The sequence below is a fragment of the Arachis ipaensis genome, chromosome B6, assembly GCF_059453495.1.
Source record: "Arachis ipaensis isolate K30076 ecotype BB chromosome B6, ASM5945349v1, whole genome shotgun sequence".
Classification (NCBI taxonomy): Eukaryota; Viridiplantae; Streptophyta; class Magnoliopsida; order Fabales; family Fabaceae; genus Arachis; species Arachis ipaensis.
This window is the reverse complement of record NC_142441.1, coordinates 109,645,289-109,663,158: the sequence shown is the minus strand read 5'-3', so window position 1 is coordinate 109,663,158 and position 17,870 is coordinate 109,645,289. Positions and strand designations below refer to the sequence as shown.

Below are 17,870 nucleotides of genomic sequence, written 5' to 3'. Positions count from 1 at the left end.
TCAATCTAGGGTTCATGAAAATAATAAATCACAAGGGTTGGAGGGTTTCTTACCTTAACTCACTGAAGTTTGTGATGAATATCACCCATGGCTCATACTAGAACACTTCTAAATAACTAAAATCACAAGATTTCCTAAATAACCAAAATCACAAGATTTCCTCAAAACCCAAACCAAATTCGAATTTAAAGAGGAAAACGAAAACTGGGCAGAAGACAGTAGGATACTCACCATAAGACTTAGACAGAATTGTAGAGGATGAGAAGAGCAACGCGTGGCCGTAAACGGCTCGTCAATCGGAATTTCGTAGCTCAAGTTATGGTGATTTGAAGTTGGAACTAGAAGTAGGTTTTCTCCTCTCTTCTCTCTTCCCCAAAGCTGCGCCCCAAACCCTTTTCTTTAGGGTAAATGAGCTGAAATGCTCATAACTAATATTTATATATGTTGGGTCTTGGGCCCACTTGGGCCCTGTTCACTTATTTTTATCCGTTGGCCCAATTTTGGGCCAAAACCTTTAAGATTAGAGTTTTAAATCGTATTTTAAATATTTCTACATTCCCTAATTATAAATCCTAATTTCTTAGCCTTATTCACTTATAATTAATTTTCTCAGCTGCAGTACCAGACAGATCTCAGCCAGTACTGCCGGTCAAAATTTTAGTGCGCGTTTTTACGCGGAAAACTATGTTTTCTGACTCAGAAAAAGCCACTGAGTTCAAATATCATATTTAAATTATCAAATTCCAATTGCTAAATTTTATAATCATATTCGCTCATATTCAATTTATTATTTAATTAATTATGGTTTGACCAGGTTTTACACCAATGATCACTTAATAACTACATGATGATAATGAAAAATCTTTTTAAAGACTAGAAAATCAATTGTCATGTATTTGTATTTTTTCACAAACCTTATTTTATTATAATCAAACTAAGATTTCTTTTACCATACTAAAATTGAAAAGCTTTGGTATCGTCCATACAAACGAGGTAAGATAACATTTTCTGCATCATCCGATTGGACAACATTTTATAGGCACAAAATTTATCAATTATCCACATTAATACACTACAAGAAATTTGGATATTTGTGGCAGTTTTTATGTCAATCTGTGGAGGTTTATAACCCCACCAAATAGTTTTTTTGTGATTTCTAAAACCTCCAAAAATTGAGGTGTCACGAGCTCTTTTGTCGGAGTTTTATGTGTGTTTAGTACGGATTTGATATTAGTCTTTTGTGGCAGTTTCAAATCACTTTTGTCACAGTTTAAAATCCCCACAAATTGATTTTCTATTTTAACAAAGATTAACTATTTTGTGGGATTTTCAGACTTTCACAAATCTTGTAATTATTTATTTATTTTTAATTTTAAAATATTCATTAGTTCCATCTCATTTACACACTACTCAAATTAGAAATTTATTTTTTAATATTAAAATTTTAAAACTAAATCTTTTATAGTACATTAATTCCTCAATGACACTAAAACAAATAATAATTCCTCAATATAAGACAATGTGTATATATATAAAAGTTCTCAATGTCATTAGTTCCAAACATAATTGCATATCGTTTTGTTCTATATAACTCTTACTATTTTTCTTTAAAAAATAAAATAAAACAACAACTTCAATGTTTCAATGTCATCGAACTTCATAAAAGTCTCAAATATTTGTCTTCTGATATTCGTTGCTATCACCGGATGATCCTAGCATCAAAGGGATTAGTAGACTCGCTTTTAGCATCATTAGCCTATATGTAAACATAAAATTAAGCAGAAATTTCAGTAATACACAACACATGAGGATAAAAAATAATGGAGGAAATAACATCATTGACCATAAATTGAATGGAAACAAAATATCAGAAAGGAAGAATAGACGATTCTCCTTAGAAAGAAGAACAGACGAAATAACATCATTGCACATGGGAATTTTACGTTCTCACATCGAAAGAAGAACAAACGATTCTCCTTAGAAAGTATTGTGTTCGAACTTTTACACCCAAGGAAAGTGACATATTCATATAAAAAAATAGAAAAATAGGTTAACCTTTGACCCCAAAACCAAAAGTACAAAGAAATGCAATAACCAAAAGGTACATTAGGACTATTGGAGATGCAAGGAGGCATCAAACAAAATGTAATCAGTTGAATTTATTATAAAAATAATAATAGAAAGTAGGAATGATATAATACAGCATCATATATTCTAACAAATACTTACTGATATATCATCATAGAATTCCTTCAAAGTTCTTTGGTGTAAATCGACCCTTCACAACCAATCCTTGCTGTCCGTCTAAACAGCCACTTATACCCAGTTTAGTAAGAAAGAAAGCCATAACATGGTCGATGCATCCTACAAGATTGGGGAGCAACAAAACATTAAGAAAAGAAGAGAATGGATAGTGTAAAGATTAATTGTTGATGCAATGAAGAAAATAAAAGAATAAAGAAATAGTTGGCCAAGTGACCATAAGAGATGTCCAACAGATGAGTAAAATAACAACATGGTCCATAAAATTGACAAAAACAATTTTCTTTATGCCCTCACGAAGAACCTGTGGAGGTCTCAGAATAGTTCTCCGCCTGTCTCCAGCAAGTTCCAGTTTATTATCACGTAGAATGTTGAACATCCTGCCAAGAAGCTACACAAAAATATCCGAATAATAAAAGGATTACAATATGACATATGAAATTAAAAGACATTAGTAAAACTCATCAAACAAAAAGCAGCAAACCATTTAAAAAAAGTTTCAAGGACAAAAGTACAATGACACCATTTGATCTTATAAAAAATAGCACATCTTGATCAAATAAGTATAAAGCACCCTTAAAACATTATTGGACGACAGGAGTCAAGGGATATAGAAAAGAAAATAAATTCCCTTGTTTGAATGATGACTAAGCCTTATCTAAGGAGGTGGAAATTTAAATATGCATACAAATGTACAAGAACTCAAGGGAAACTAAAAATTATAACCTAGATTAGAGTGGAAAAGAGTAATGTAAAAAGTAAAAACTATAATCTCCAAGCAACAATGCTTCCTTTTGTCCAAATATAATTACTTCCACATAAGATTAATGAAATTTCATTCCATTCCTTCACTAGTATCCCAAACATGGGTTAGATGCAGAACTTATGCACCTGAATATTGCAGAAGCATGTGCAACTCAATGGTTAACATGCTTATGAGTTAAAAAATCTACAGCAAATACACAATTCCTAAATACAACACATTTTAAAACCTCAAAGCCAAACCACAGCCTATGAAACTAATGTCAAATAGAAAAGGGATCTACAACAACCAATAACTTGTTCAATTACTAGTAGATGAGGCAATATGAACTAGGCAACACCATAGTATTATATCATGAATGATACGTAGTTAACCATTAATGATTTTGCCTAATGGTTTTTCAAGGTCTTTGGTGCACGAAATTGTGATCTCAGGCAACAGCGCCAAAAACTTTGTACGCACGTCTTAATAAATCATTTTTCATTCACAACTTCGATACAACTAACCAGCAAGTGCACTGAGTCGTCCAAGTAATAAAACCTTACGTGAGTAAGGGTCGATCCCACGGAGATTGTTGGTATGAAGCAAGCTATGGTCATCTTGTAAATCTCAGTCAGGCGGATATCAAATGGTTATGGAGTTTTTGAAAATAAATAATAAATAGACAGAAAATAAAGATAGAAATACTTATGTATATCATTGGTGAGAATTTCAGATAAGCGTATGGAGATGCTTTCGTCTCTCTGAACTTCTGCTTTCCTGCTGTCTTCATCCAATCAGTCCTACTCCTTTCCATGGCTGGCTTTATGTAAGGACATCACCATTGTCAATGGCTACTTTTTATCTGCTCTGGAAAATGGTCCGATGCACTGTCACTACATGGCTAATCATCTGGAGGAATCACCGTGGTCAATGGCTGCATCCTATCCTCTTGTGAAAATGGTCCAAATGTTCTGTCACAGCACGGCTAATCATCTGAGGTTCTCGATCATACTGGAATAGGATTCACCCTCCTTTTGCGTTTGTCACTACGCCCAGCACTCGCGTATTTGAAGTTCGTCACAGTCATTCAATCCCAGAGTCCTACTCAGAATACCACAGACAAGGTTTAGACTTTTCGGACTCTCATGAATGCCGCCATCAATCTAGCTTACACCACGAAGATTTTGATTAAGAGATCCAAGAGATACTCATTCAATCTAAGGTAGAACGGAAGTGGTTGTCAGGCACGCGTTCATAGGGAATGATGATGATTGTCACGTTCATCACATTCATGTTGAAGTGCGAATGAATATCTTAGAAGCAGAATAAGTTGAATTGAATAGAAAAACAGTAGTACTTTGCATTAATTCATGAGGAACAGCAGAGCTCCACACCTTAATCTATGGAGTGTAGAAACTCTACCGTTGAAAATACATAAGTGATGAAGGTTCAGGCATGGCCGAGAGGCCAGCCACCAAAACGTGATCACAGGATCAAAAATACAATCCAGGATCTTCCAAAGATGTCAAATACAATAGTAAAAAGTCCTATTTATACTAAACTAGTTACTAGGGTTTACAGAAATAAGTAATTGATGCATAAATCCACTTCCGAGGCCCACTTGGTGTGTGGTTGGGCTGAGCTTGAATGTTACACGTGCAGAGGCTCTTTCTGGAGTTGAACGCCAGGTTGTAACGTGTTTCTGGCGTTCAACTCTGGTTTGTGACGTGTTTCTGGCGTTTAACTCCAGACAACAGCGTAGAACTGGCATTCAACGCCCTTTTACATCGTCTAAACTTGGCCAAAGTATGGACTATTATGTATTGCTGGAAAGCCCTGGATGTCTACTTTCCAACGCAATTAGAAGCGCGCCATTTTGAGTTCTGTAGCTCTAGAAAATCCACTTTGAGTGCAGGGAGGTTAGAATCCAACAGCATCAGTAGTCCTTCTTCTACCTTTGAATCTGATTTTTGCTCAAGTCCCTCAATTTCAGCCATAAAATACCTGAAATCACAAAAAAATACACAAACTCATAGTAAAGTCCAGAATTGTGAATTTAACATAAAAAATAATGAAAACATCCCTAAAAGTAACTAGATCCTACTAAAAACATACTAAAAACAATGCCAAAAAGCGTATAAATTATCCGCTCATCAGTCTTCATCTACCTCTAGCTATTTGAGACGTTAAGGAATATTTGTAATATAGCACACAACATATAAAATATCATATACCACATATTGATAATGACGGTCACTCCTTTCCCAAGGATAACGAGGCAGTAAGAAAATTGGGTCTCCTTCATCTTGTTCAGTAACATCTAGACAAAGAATATATCAAATATTCAGCATCCAATTAGCTTTCTTTAAGACTTGTATGTAGAACTAACATGCACAAATCAATTACTCACCATCCAAATCTTCAACTGCATCTCCACTTTCTTTATTTAAGTTGTTAATTTTAATTAGTATAACTAATTGATCAATCTATAGAGCGAAGGAAGGAAGCTGATACAGAGTGAATCTGTAGTAGTTGTGATTATCGAGAATAGAGAAAAAAGTGAAGAATCATGAACTTTGATTATTATTATGCACCAAGTGAAGTATGAGTATTTCTTCAGGAACAGAACAAAATGTCAATTCATAGGACAAGAGAATAATTAATTAATCAAGTAATTACAATTCACAAAATAAAAAAGCAGAGAAACATAAAGAGACAAGTGAAATATAGAGAAGAAGAAGAAGAAGAAGAAGAAGAAGAAGAAGAAGAAGAAGAAGAAGAAGAAGAAATACCAGCAACAGCTTGAATGAGAAATATGGCGGGAGAGAAAGCTGCGTTGAAGAAGAAGCTCGATCCAGAAGCTTTCTACCGTGGCAACTATGGTGGCAACGATAGCAAAAATTGCAGCGACAACAGTGGCTACAGAACAAGCAGATATGAAACTGTGTTGACAGAGGAGGTGGCTTGATTCAAAAGCTTTCTACCGCGACAACGATGGCTGAAATTGTGGCAGAAACTGTAGCAGCAACAATGGCTATAGAGCAAATAGATCTGAAACCATAATGTTCATAGAGGAGGTGGGTCGATTGAGAAGCTTTCTATGACAACTGTCGTGGGGATGGCGGTAGAAACGACGGTGAAAATGATAACTGCAACAGCAGCTACACAACCAATAGAGAAGTTAGGATTTTGTCACCATTCTCTTCTCTTCTCTTCTCTTCTCTCTGACTCACTCTCTCATTTCTTGAAAACTTAGTGTTCATACCCTGGGTCGAGCTGTCCAACTCGGGATGTTTTAACGACAAGTTGACCGACCTCTACAGGTCAGACTATCCGACCTCTTCAAGAGCTCGGCCAAATCACTACAGAGGCCCAAGAAGGCCCAAACGAAGGAACACAGCCCAAATCTAAAGGCAGCCAAAGCCTAGAAAGATAAAGGCGGTTCCCTTGAAGATAAGATGACCTCACCCAAAGATAAGATAGGATAAGATAACTATCTTATCCCCAGAAGGGTCACTCCTCACTATTATAAATACATTGGAGCACCCAGGTATAACTCATACTCTGATTCTACTAAAAACCTGCTTAATACCCTTGCTAACTTAAGCATCGGAGTCCCTTGCAGGTATCACCACCCTCTGGTGACAAAGGATTAGCATCATCATCAAGTCCCACAAGTCGGGCACGGCGGCTCTGGCCACCACCCACAAGTCAGACACATCAGCGCCGATTAGCACAGAAGATCTCGTCCGAGATCAACCTACAGTTTCAGGTAACCCTCGAAACATTGGCGCCATTGTCGGGGAACCTGGAAGTCATTCCATCCACATGGCAGACGACCAGGACAACGACCACAACTCTAGTTTGGTAGACAGAACGCCAAACAAAAACGCAGACACTACATCGAAAGATACTCCTCAACCTAACAAAGACAAAGATTCACCAAACGCGGAAGCCATGGAGGCACTTCAAAACCGCCTAAAACAACTCGAAAAAGAGGTGGAGCATCAACGAAAAGCTGAGAGATACCTACGAAGGGAAGTTAGGCAGCGCCGCGAGTTAAAGAACAAGCTCCTAAAACTCGAAGCAGATCTCAAAGCCAAAACAAACTGATCTGGTCACAAAGACAGCCCCCGTAAAAACCAAGACCCATTCACCAAAGAGATCATGAGGACCAAAATCCCAAAAGACTTCAAACTTCCCGACATGACTCTATACGATGGCACAGCAGATCCCAGTCATCACCTCAGTAATTTCATATGTCGAATGTACCTCACCGATGCCTCAGATGCAGTCTGCTGTAAAGCCTTCCCGACTACTTTAACAAAGATAGCAATTAAATGGTTTGACTACCCCCCAGGTCCATCTCAAGCTTCGACGACTTAGCCAAGAAGTTTCTGGCCAGGTTCTCCATTTAAAAAGAGAAAGCTAAGCACGCCCCAAGTCTATTAGGAATCAAGCAAGGAGATCAGAAAGTCTCCGCAGTTACATGGAAAGATTCAACAAAACATGTCTGGACATACAAAGTCTACCAACAGAGGCCGCCATTATGGGTCTCATCAATGGCTTGCGAGAGGGACCTTTTAGCCACGCTATATCGAAAAAATATCCCACATCTCTGAACAAAGTGCAAGAAAAAGCAGAGAAGTACATCAACATGGAGGAAAACTCTCGACTAGGAGAGGCCTCAAAACCCGAATTCTCCTACTCCTCCCGAGATAAGGATAAAGAGTCCAAAATAAAGAAGATCAACATGGGGAAAAGATAAAAAAATACCAAAATCACACCCCTTTTCGGATATCCCTTGTGGACGTCTACAGAGAAGTTTGCCATACTGAAAAAATACCCCCAGCTCGACCACTCAAAAACAAAAAAAGAGGAAGAAATCGGGGTGAATATTATGAATACCATCAAATCTATGGACACTCCACCAATGAATGTTTCGACTTAAAAAATGTCATAGAGAAATTAGTAAGAGAGGGAAAATTAGATCGGTACTTAGCCAGTCGAGCTGAGGAACCAAGAAAAAGAAGAAGGGACAAAGATGTCGGACGAACTAAACGACCACCTCGTACCCGGACAGACATGTCCACATGATACACGGAGGATTCGCGGGGGGAGGTATCTCCAAATCATCTCGCAAAAGACATCTTAAAAATGTGTATCATGTCGAGGGAAGAGAGGAAGCACCTGACATCCCCACAATCACTTTTACTAAAGAAGACGCAGCTGGCATTATCTCGGGACATGACGATCCCATGGTCATCACTATCATATTGGCCAACGTAAATCTCCACCACACATTGGTAGACCAAGGAAGCTCGACCGACATCTTGTTCAAAACTGCCTTCAACAAACTCGGCCTAGAAGAAAAAGAACTCAGAGCATATTCGAACAGCCTGTTTGGGCTGGGAGACACTCCAATCTAACCACTCGGGTACATCTCACTACACACGACCTTTGGAAAAGGAAACCGGTCAAGAACACTCAATATAGACTACATCGTGGTCGACGTGAGTTCAGCCTACAATGCCCTAATAGGTTGGACAACATTAAACCAACTCGGCGCAGTAGTCTCGACTCCACACCTGTGCATGAAGTTCCCAACCACAGAAGAAATAGCTACAATAAAAGAAGACAAGAAGACGGTGCACCACTGTTATAACGAAAGTCTAAACCTCAGAGGCAGAGGAGAAGAAATCCACACCATCGAACTTGGTAGAGTTCGAGGGCGGGAAGAACTTCGTCCACAACCAGAAGGCGAAGTAGAAAAAGTCCAGATCGGAGATGTCCCAGACAAAACAACCAATATTGGTACAATCCTAAAAGGAGACATAAAAGAATCACTAATACAGTTTTTAAGAGACAACATCGACCTCTTTGCACGGAAAGCCGCAGACCTGCCGAGCATAGACCTAAAGTTAATGTGCCACAAGCTGGTAGAACAAGTACAAGCTTTACTGGAGGTAGGATTCATAAGAGAAGTTAAGTACCCACTATGGCTAGCTAACGTCGTCTTGGTGAAAAAATCAAACGGGAAGTGGCGGATGTGCACCGACTACACTGATCTCAACAAAGCCTACCCAAAGGATCCCTATCCACTCCTAAGTATCGACGTTCTGGTGGATGCCTCCTCCGGATATAAATACCTCTCGTTTATGGACGCTTATTCGGGGTACAATCAAATCCCGATGTACCCACCCGATCAAGAAAAAACTCATTCTTAACCCCAAAAGCAAACTACTGCTACATCGTCATGCCTTTCAAACTCAAAAATGCGGGAGCTACTTATCAGAGATTAATGAATTAGATCTTTGCAGACCACATCAGGAAAATCATGGAAGTCTATATGGACGACATGTTAATAAAAACGTAAAGTGAAGAGACGTTACTGTTCGACCTCACCCAAGTATTCAACACTATAAGAAGGCATGGCATGCGACTCAACCCTGCAAAATGCACCTTCGCAGTAGAAGCCGGTAAATTCTTGGGTTTTATGCTCACACAAAGGGGAATTAAAGCAAATCCGGATAAATTCAAGGCTATACTCAATATGAAAATTCTGACCTGTGTCAAAGAGGTACAACAACTTAACGGAAGACTGGCAACCTTGTCCAGATTCCTAGCTAGATCGGCAATAAGATCCCTACCCTTCTATGCCACTCTAAAGAAGGGAAAGAGATTCGAATCGACAATGGAGTGTGAGCAGGCTTTCCAAGATTTCAAAAGATTTCTGAGACAACCACCTATCCTAACTCGGCCACGGGAAGGAGAACCACTTGTATTGTACCTCGCAGTAGGCAATCGGGCAGTAGCCTCAGCACTAGTCCGAGAAGATGACAATGGGCAACAGCCTGTATACTTCATCAGCAAAGCACTACAAGGATCCAAACTGAACTATCAAAAAATAGAAAAATTTACCTATGCTCTCATATTAACATCTCGACGACTTCGTCCATACTTCCAAGCCCACATTATCAGGGTTCGGACCAACCAGCCCATAAAAGGCATTCTGCAGAAGACAGATTTAGCAGAACAATGGGCAGTCGAGCTATCTGAATTCGACCTTCAATATGAAGCTCGGACAGCCATCAAATCGCAATATTTGGCCAACTTCATTGCAGAATTTACAGACACCCCGGAAATTCCTACAGAATAGAATCTCTATGTAGACGGTTCCTCAAACAAAACTGGAAGTGGCGGGGGTGTGATAATTGAAAGTGACCAGGGAACCCAAATCAAACTTTCCCTCAAATTCGGGTTCCCTGCCTCAAACAACCAAGCCGAGTATGAGGTATTACTAGCTGGTTTGAAGCTGGCTAAGGAGGTTGTAGCTCAAAAGCTTATCATCTTCAGTGACTCACAAGTAGTCACTTTACAAATAGCAGGGAGCTACCAAGCCAAGGATCCCACCATGAAAAAGTACTTGGACAAAACCAAGGAACAACTCGGACAACTCAGAGAATATGAGATCCGCCATATACCTCGAGAACATAATGCTCGAGCTGATGTACTCTCAAAATTAGCCAGCACCAAACTAGGGGGCAACAATAGAAGCCTCATCCAAGTGATGCTACAGAACCCGTCAATCTCAGAAGAAGAAAAAATCCTAACCATAACAGGTCTGGATCAAGGATGGATGACTCCTATAATTAATTACCTCAAAATAGAAGCACTACCTACAAATAAGAAGGAAGCAAAGAGGTTAAAACGGGAGGCACAATACTACACCATCATAAATGATACTCTATACAAGAAAGGAATTTCGACACCACTATTAAAATGCGTACCGACTTCTAATACAAAAGAAGTTTTAGAAGAAGTACGCAGTGGCATCTGTGGCAACCACCTCGGAGCACAGGCACTCGTCAAAAAAGTACTCCGAGCCAGATTCTATTGGCCGACCTTACAAAAAGAAGCAACAGGATTTGTGAAGACATATCCACAATGTCAGAAGCATGCCAACTTTCACATCGCCCCGCCAGAGGAGCTCATCAGCGTAACCTCACCCTGGCCATTCACAAAATGGGGACTCGATCTTCTCGGACCCTTCCCCCAAGGATCAGGACAAGTTAAATTCCTCATAGTGGGGGTAGACTATTTCACAAAATGGATCGAGGCAGAACCCTAGCTAATGCCACTGCTCAAAGAAGTCAAAAATTCATATATAGAAATATTGTCACAAGGTTTGGGGTCCCATAGTCTATAACCACAGACAATGGTACTTAATTTACAGATGCAGGCTTCAGAAAATTGGTGCCGACCTGAACATAAAACATCAATTCACATCTGTAAAACATCCCCAGGCCAATGGACAAGCAGAAGCTGCTAACAAAGTCATATTAGCCAGGTTAAAACGGAGATTACAGGACACAAAGGGGGCCAGGGCTGAAGAGCTCCCACAAGTCCTATGGGCATATCAGACAACCCCACACTCCACTACAAAGGAATCACCCTTCCGATTAGCTTACAAAATAGAGGCAATGATCCCAGTGGAGGTCGAAGAAGGGTCACCAAGAGTGATCCACTATAACGAAGAGGCCAACTTCCAACTTCAAAGGGAAGAACTCAACCTACTTCCAAAAATCTGAGAAAGAGCTCAGATCAGGGAAGAGGCATTAAAACGACGACTGGCTTCAAGATACAATCAAAAGATAGTGCCGCGAGATTTTGCCGAGAACGACCTCATCCTAATCCGAAATGATATCGGAACCACTCGACCTGGAGAAGGAAAGCTGGCAGAAAACTGGAAAGGATCCTACCAAGTCATAGAAGTACTTGGAAAGGGCTACTACAGGCTGTCCGAACTCGAAGGGCGAGAGCTTCCCAGGTCATGGCACACTTGCAACCTACGAAGGTATTATAGTTAGAGGTAACAAGGATCTTAAGATAAGGTGTACTCTTTTTCCTGAAAAGGTTTTTTAATGAGGTACCAAGCCAAGATTCATAAAATACCTAACTTAGAGGAGTAAAACTCCCACATGTATATATTGGCATATTTTCTATTTTGAATAAAGTTTTTCAGATTTCCCACAAATCCTTTATCAAGACGCATTAATCTGAAACGCAAAAAATTTATCACCCGATTATAAAGCTACAGATCGGCAGAAAGTGAAAATCAAATTCACTGCATGATCACGGTAAAGACCAACAAAGATGAAAACCAAATTCATCAAAAGGTCGATCAACGGGGATCACACCCAATATCTACAAAATCGGCAAAGATGAAAGGGCGACAAAAATAGAATAATGCAAGAAGTTATCAAAGTGATCCATATAAAGGACCTTACGAGGTCTTAATAAAAATGGATTGCTAAAAATAACTTAAAAGACTGGCCGACATAAAGAAGTCGGACCAGTCGACCACAATGACCAAAGTTATAAAAATTAAATCCCTGGAAAGAGGTCTGGCCAGCCCTAAGCAAGAGGATTACTAAAATAACTTAGAAGGGCCCGACATGATGAAGTCAGCCCAAGAACAAAAAGTTATAAAAGTAATCCATGAAAGAGACCTGAACAAGGTCCAAAAAAGAGGATTACTAAAATAACTTAGAAGGACCTGACATGATGAAGTCGGCCCAGAACAAAAAGTTATAAAAGTAATCCCTGGAAGAGACCTGAACAAGATCCAAAAAAGAGGATTACTGATGAGGGGATAATTTATACGCTTTTTGGCATTGTTTTTACATAGTTTTTAGTATGATTTAGTTACTTTTTAGTATATTTTTATTAGTTTTTAAATAAAAATCACATTTCTGGACTTTACTATGAGTTTGTGTGTTTTTCTATGATTTCAGGTAATTTCTGGTTGAAATTAAGGGACTTGAGCAAAAATCAAATTCAGAAGTTGAAGAAGGACTGTAGATGCTGTTTGATTCTGACCCCCCTGCACTCAAAGTAGATTTTTTAGAGCTACAGGAGTCCAAATGGCGCTCTTTCAATTGTGTTGGAAAGTAGACATCCAGTACTTTTCAGCAATATATAATAGTCCATACTTTGCCCGAGTTTAGACGATGCAAACTGGTGTTCAACGCCAGCTCTCTGCCCTATTATGGATTTAAACGCCAGAAATAGGTTGCAAAGCAGAGTTAAACGCCAGAAATAGGTTACAGACTGGCGTTTAACTCCAAGGAAGACCTCTACACGTGAAAGCTTCAATGCTCAGCCCAAGCACACACCAAGTGGGCCCGGAAGTGAATTTCTGCATCATTTACTGATTTCTGTAACCCTAGTAACTAGTTTAGTATAAATAGAACTTTTTACTATCATGTTAGGCGAGCTCTTTTGATTAGTTTTATGCTATCTTAGACCTTTATGGGGGCTGGCCATTTGGCCATGCCTGGACCTTCATCACTTATGTATTTTCAACGGTAGAGTTTCTACACACCATAGCTTAAGGTGTGGAGCTCTGCTGTTCCTCATGAATTAATGCAAAGTACTATTGTTTTCTATTCAATTCAAGCCTATTTCTTCTCTAAGATATTCATTCGCACACAAGAACATGATGAATGTGATGATTATGTGATGCTTATCATCATTCTCACTTATGAACGCGTGCCTGACAAACACTTCCGTTCTACATGCAAACAAGCTTGAATGTGTATCTCTAAGCCTTCTGATCGTGAGATCAGAGTCTTCGTGGTATAGGCTAGAACTATCGGCGGCCATTCTTGAGGTCCAGAAAGTCTAAACCTTATCTGTGGTATTCCAAGTAGGATCCGGGAAGGGATGGCTATGACGAGCTTCAAACTCACGAGTGCTGGGCGTAGTGACAGACGCAAAAGGATTACTAAATCCTATTCCAATATGATCGAGAACCGACAGATGAATAGCCGTGCGGTGACAGCGCATCTTGGACCATTTTCACTGAGAGGATGCGAAGTAGCCATTGACAACGGTGATGCCTTACATAAAGCTTGCCATAGAAAGGAGTGGGAATGATTGGATGAAGACAGCAGGAAAGTAGAGGTTCAGGAGGAACAAAAGCATCTCTATACGCTTATCTGAAATTCTCACCAATGAATTACATAAGTACCTCTATCTTTATTTTATGTTTTATTTATCTTTTAATTATTAAAACTCTATAACCATTTGAATCCGCCTGACTGAGATTTACAAGGTGACCATAGCTTGCTTCAAGCCGACAATCTCCGTGGGATCGACCCTTACTCACGTAAGGTTTATTACTTGGACGACCCAGTGCCCTTGCTGGTTAGTTGTGCGAAGTTGTGACAAAGTGTGTGAATTACGTTCCAAGCACCAAGTTTTTAGCGCCGTTGTTAAGGATCACAATTTTGTGCACCAAGTTTTTGGCGCTGTTACCGGGGATTGTTTGAGTTTGGACAACTGACGGTTCATCTTGTTGCTCATATTAGGTAATTTTATTTTAATTTTAAGCTCTTTTTGTTTTTATTATTTTTATTTTTATTTTCAAAAAAAAAGTTTTTCAATTTATGTTCTTCAGAATTTTTAAGAAGGAATTCTAGAGTTTCATGAAACATGTTGAAGCCTGGCTGGCTGTAAAGCCATGTCTAATTCTTTTGGACCGAGGCTTCCACTCATCAGCACAGAAGCGAGTTGAATGAAGTATCAGCTGTTGTATATCTGATTTGTATCTGCTAAAGCTTGGCTGGCCATTGGCCATGTCTAGTGTTTTGGACCGGAGCTTTCACTGAAAGCTTGGCTGGCTAGTAAGCCATGTCTAATTCCTGGACCGGAGCTTTAGACTAACATTGCAAGATTCCTGGAATTCCTATTAAAAATTTTGAAATCCTTATTTTCCTTTTCAAAAGAATTTTCAAAAAATCCAAAAAAAAATTTATAAAATCATAAAATCAAAAAAATAATTTGATGTTTCTTGTTTGAGTCTAGTGTCAAATTGTAAGTTTGGTGTCAATTGCATGCTTTTAATTTTTCTTTAAAATTTCGAAAACTCATGCATGTATTCTTCATGATCTTCAAGTTGTTCTTGGTAAGTCTTCTTGTTTGATCTTTAAAATTTCTTGTTTTGTGTCTTTTCTTGTTTTTCATATGCATTTTCAATTTGTTAGTGTCTAAAGTTTGAAAATTTCTAAGTTTGGTGTCTTGCATGTTTTTCTTTTCTTTAAAAATCTTCAAAAACATGTTCTTGATGTTCATCTTGACATTCAAAGTGTTCTTGGGGTTCATCTTGACATTCAAAGTGTTCTTATATGCATTGTGTGTTTTAATTCATAATTTTCATATTTTGAGTCTTTTTGTTGTTTTTCTCTTTCATCATTAAAAATTCAAAAATAAAAAAAATATCTTTCCCTTTTTCTTCTCATAAAATTCGAATATTTGAGTTGACTTTTTCAAAAATTTTTAAAATCTAGTTATTTCTTATGAGTCAAATCAAATTTTCAATTTAAAAAATTATATCTTTTTCAAATCTTTTTCAAAAATCAAATCTTTTTCATTTTTCTTTTATGATTTTCGAAAATTTCAAATTGATTTTCAAAAATCTTTTTCTTATTTCCATTTCATAATTTCAAAATCTTTACTAACAATTAATGTGATTGATTCAAAAATTTTAAAGTTTGTTACTTGCCTATTAAGAAAGGTTCAATCTTTAAATTTTAAAATCATATCTTTTTGTTTCTTGTTAGTCAAGTAATCAACTTTAATTTTCAAAATCAAATCTTTTTAAATTTCTTTTTCAAATCTTTTTCAAAATAAGTGTCAATCACATCTTTTTTAAAATCAATTTCAAAATCTTTTCTAACTTTCTATCTTTTCAAATTTGATTTTCAAATCTTTTTCAATTAACTACTTGACTTTTTGTTTGATTTTAAAAGTTTACTATTTCAATCATATCTTTTTCAAAACTACCTAACTAATTCTCTCTCTAATTTTCAAAAATCACCTTCCTCTTTTTCAAAATTCTTTTTTGATTAACTAATTGTTTTAAATTTTAATTTAATTTAATTTAATTTTTCCTTTTTTTTAATTTTCGAATTCTAACCTTAATTTTAAATTAAAAACAAAAATATTTTTATTTTAATTTATTTAATTTTCGAAATTCTCTCCTCCTCATCCCTTTCTAAGTATTTTATTTATCTACTAACACTTCTCTTCCACCCAAGAATTCGAACCCACTCTTCACCTCTGTGTTTGGATTCTTATCTTTTCCTTCCTCTATTCTTCTCTTCTTATACTTACATAAGGAATCTCTATACTCTGACATAGAGGATTCCATATTTTCTTTTCTGTTTTCTTCTTCTTCATATGAGCAGGAACAAGAATAAGAACATTCTTGTTGAGGCTGATCCTGAACTTGAAAGGACTCTGAAGAGAAAGCTAAGGGAAGCTAAAGCATAACTCTCGGGAAAAAATCTGACAGAAATTTTTGAAAAAGAAGGAGACATGGCCGAAAATAATAACAATGCAAGGAAGATGCTTGGTGACTTTACTACACAAAATTCCAATTTATATGGAAGAAGCATCTCAATCCCTGCCATTGGAGCAAATAATTTTGAGCTAAAGCCTCAATTAGTTTCTTTGATGCAATAGAACTGCAAGTTTCATGGACTTCCATCAGAAGATCTTTTTCAATTCTTAACTAAATTCTTGCAGATCTGTGATACTGTTAAGACCAATGGGGTTGACTCCGAGGTCAACAGGCTTATGCTTTTCCCATTTGCTGTAAGAGACAGAGCTAGAATATGGTTGGACTCTCAACCTAAGGATAGCCTGAACTCTTGGGATAAGCTAGTCACGGATTTCTTAGCCAAGTTCTTTCCTCCTCAAAAGCTTAGCAAGCTTAGAGTGGATGTTCAAACCTTCAAACAGAAAGAAGGTGAATCCCTCTATGAAGCTTGGGAGAGATACAAGCAACTGACCAAAAAGTATCCTTCTGACATGCTTTCAGAATGGACCATCTTGAATATATTCTATGATGGTCTGTCTGAATTATCAAAGATGTCATTGGACCATTCTGCAGATGGATCCATTCACCTAAAGAAAATGCCTGCATAAGCTCAAGAACTCATTGACATGGTTGCAAATAACCAGTTCATGTACACTTCTGAAAGGAATCCTGTGAGTAATGGGACGCCTCAGAGGAAGGGAGTTCTTGAAATTGATACTCTGAATGCCATATTGGCTCAGAATAAAATATTGACTCAGCAAGTCAATATGATTTCTCAGAGTCTGAATGGATTGCAAGCTGCATCCAACAGTACTCAAGAGGCATCTTCTGAAGAAGAAGCTTATGATCTTGAGAACCCTGCAATAGCAGAGGTGAACTACATGGGGGAACCCTATGGGAATACCTATAATCCCTCATGGAGAAATCATCCAAATTTCTCATCGAAGGATCAACAAAAGCCTTAACAAGGCTTTAATAATGGTGGAAGAAATAGGTTTAGCAATAGCAAGCCTTTCCCATCATCCACTCAGCAACAGACAGAGAATTCTAAGCAGAATCTATCTAGCTTAGCAAATATAGTCTCTGATCTATCTAAGGCCACTTTAGGTTTCATGAATGAAACAAGGTCCTCCATTAGAAATTTAGAGGCACAAGTGGGCCAGCTGAGTAAAAAAGTCACTGAAACTCCTCCTAGTACTCTCCTAAGCAATACAGAAGAGAATCCAAAAAGAGAGTACAAGGCTATTACCTTACTTGGTGTGGCCGAACCCAAAGAGGAGGAGGAGGACGTGAATCCTAGTGAGGAAGACCTCCTGGGACGTTCAGTGACCAATAAGGAGTTTCCCTTTGAGGAACCAAAGGAATCTGAGGCTCATCTAGAGACCATAGAGATTCCATTGAACCTCCTTTTACCATTCATGAGCTCTGATGACTATTCATCTTCTGAAGAAGATGAAGACATTGCTGAAGAGCAAG

At 38.0% G+C, this 17,870-nt stretch overlaps 1 protein-coding gene and 1 non-coding gene across 2 annotated transcripts; both read right to left on the bottom strand.

The window, feature by feature from the left end:
- Positions 1-1,699: 1,699 nt before the first annotated feature.
- Positions 1,700-8,267, bottom strand: LOC107647101 (eukaryotic translation initiation factor 2 subunit beta-like). Its single transcript, XM_016351225.1, is given in 8 exon segments — positions 1,700-1,756; positions 1,944-2,029; positions 2,230-2,383; positions 2,519-2,653; positions 5,245-5,327; positions 5,418-5,493; positions 5,992-6,041; positions 8,198-8,267. Coding segments are annotated over 8 exon segments (711 nt in total).
- An 8,516-nt stretch (positions 8,268-16,783) lies between these two features.
- LOC148562275 (small nucleolar RNA R71) lies at positions 16,784-16,891 on the bottom strand. Its single transcript, XR_015887743.1, has one exon. It is a non-coding gene; the product is annotated as a small nucleolar RNA R71 (small nucleolar RNA).
- Positions 16,892-17,870: the final 979 nt, after the last annotated feature.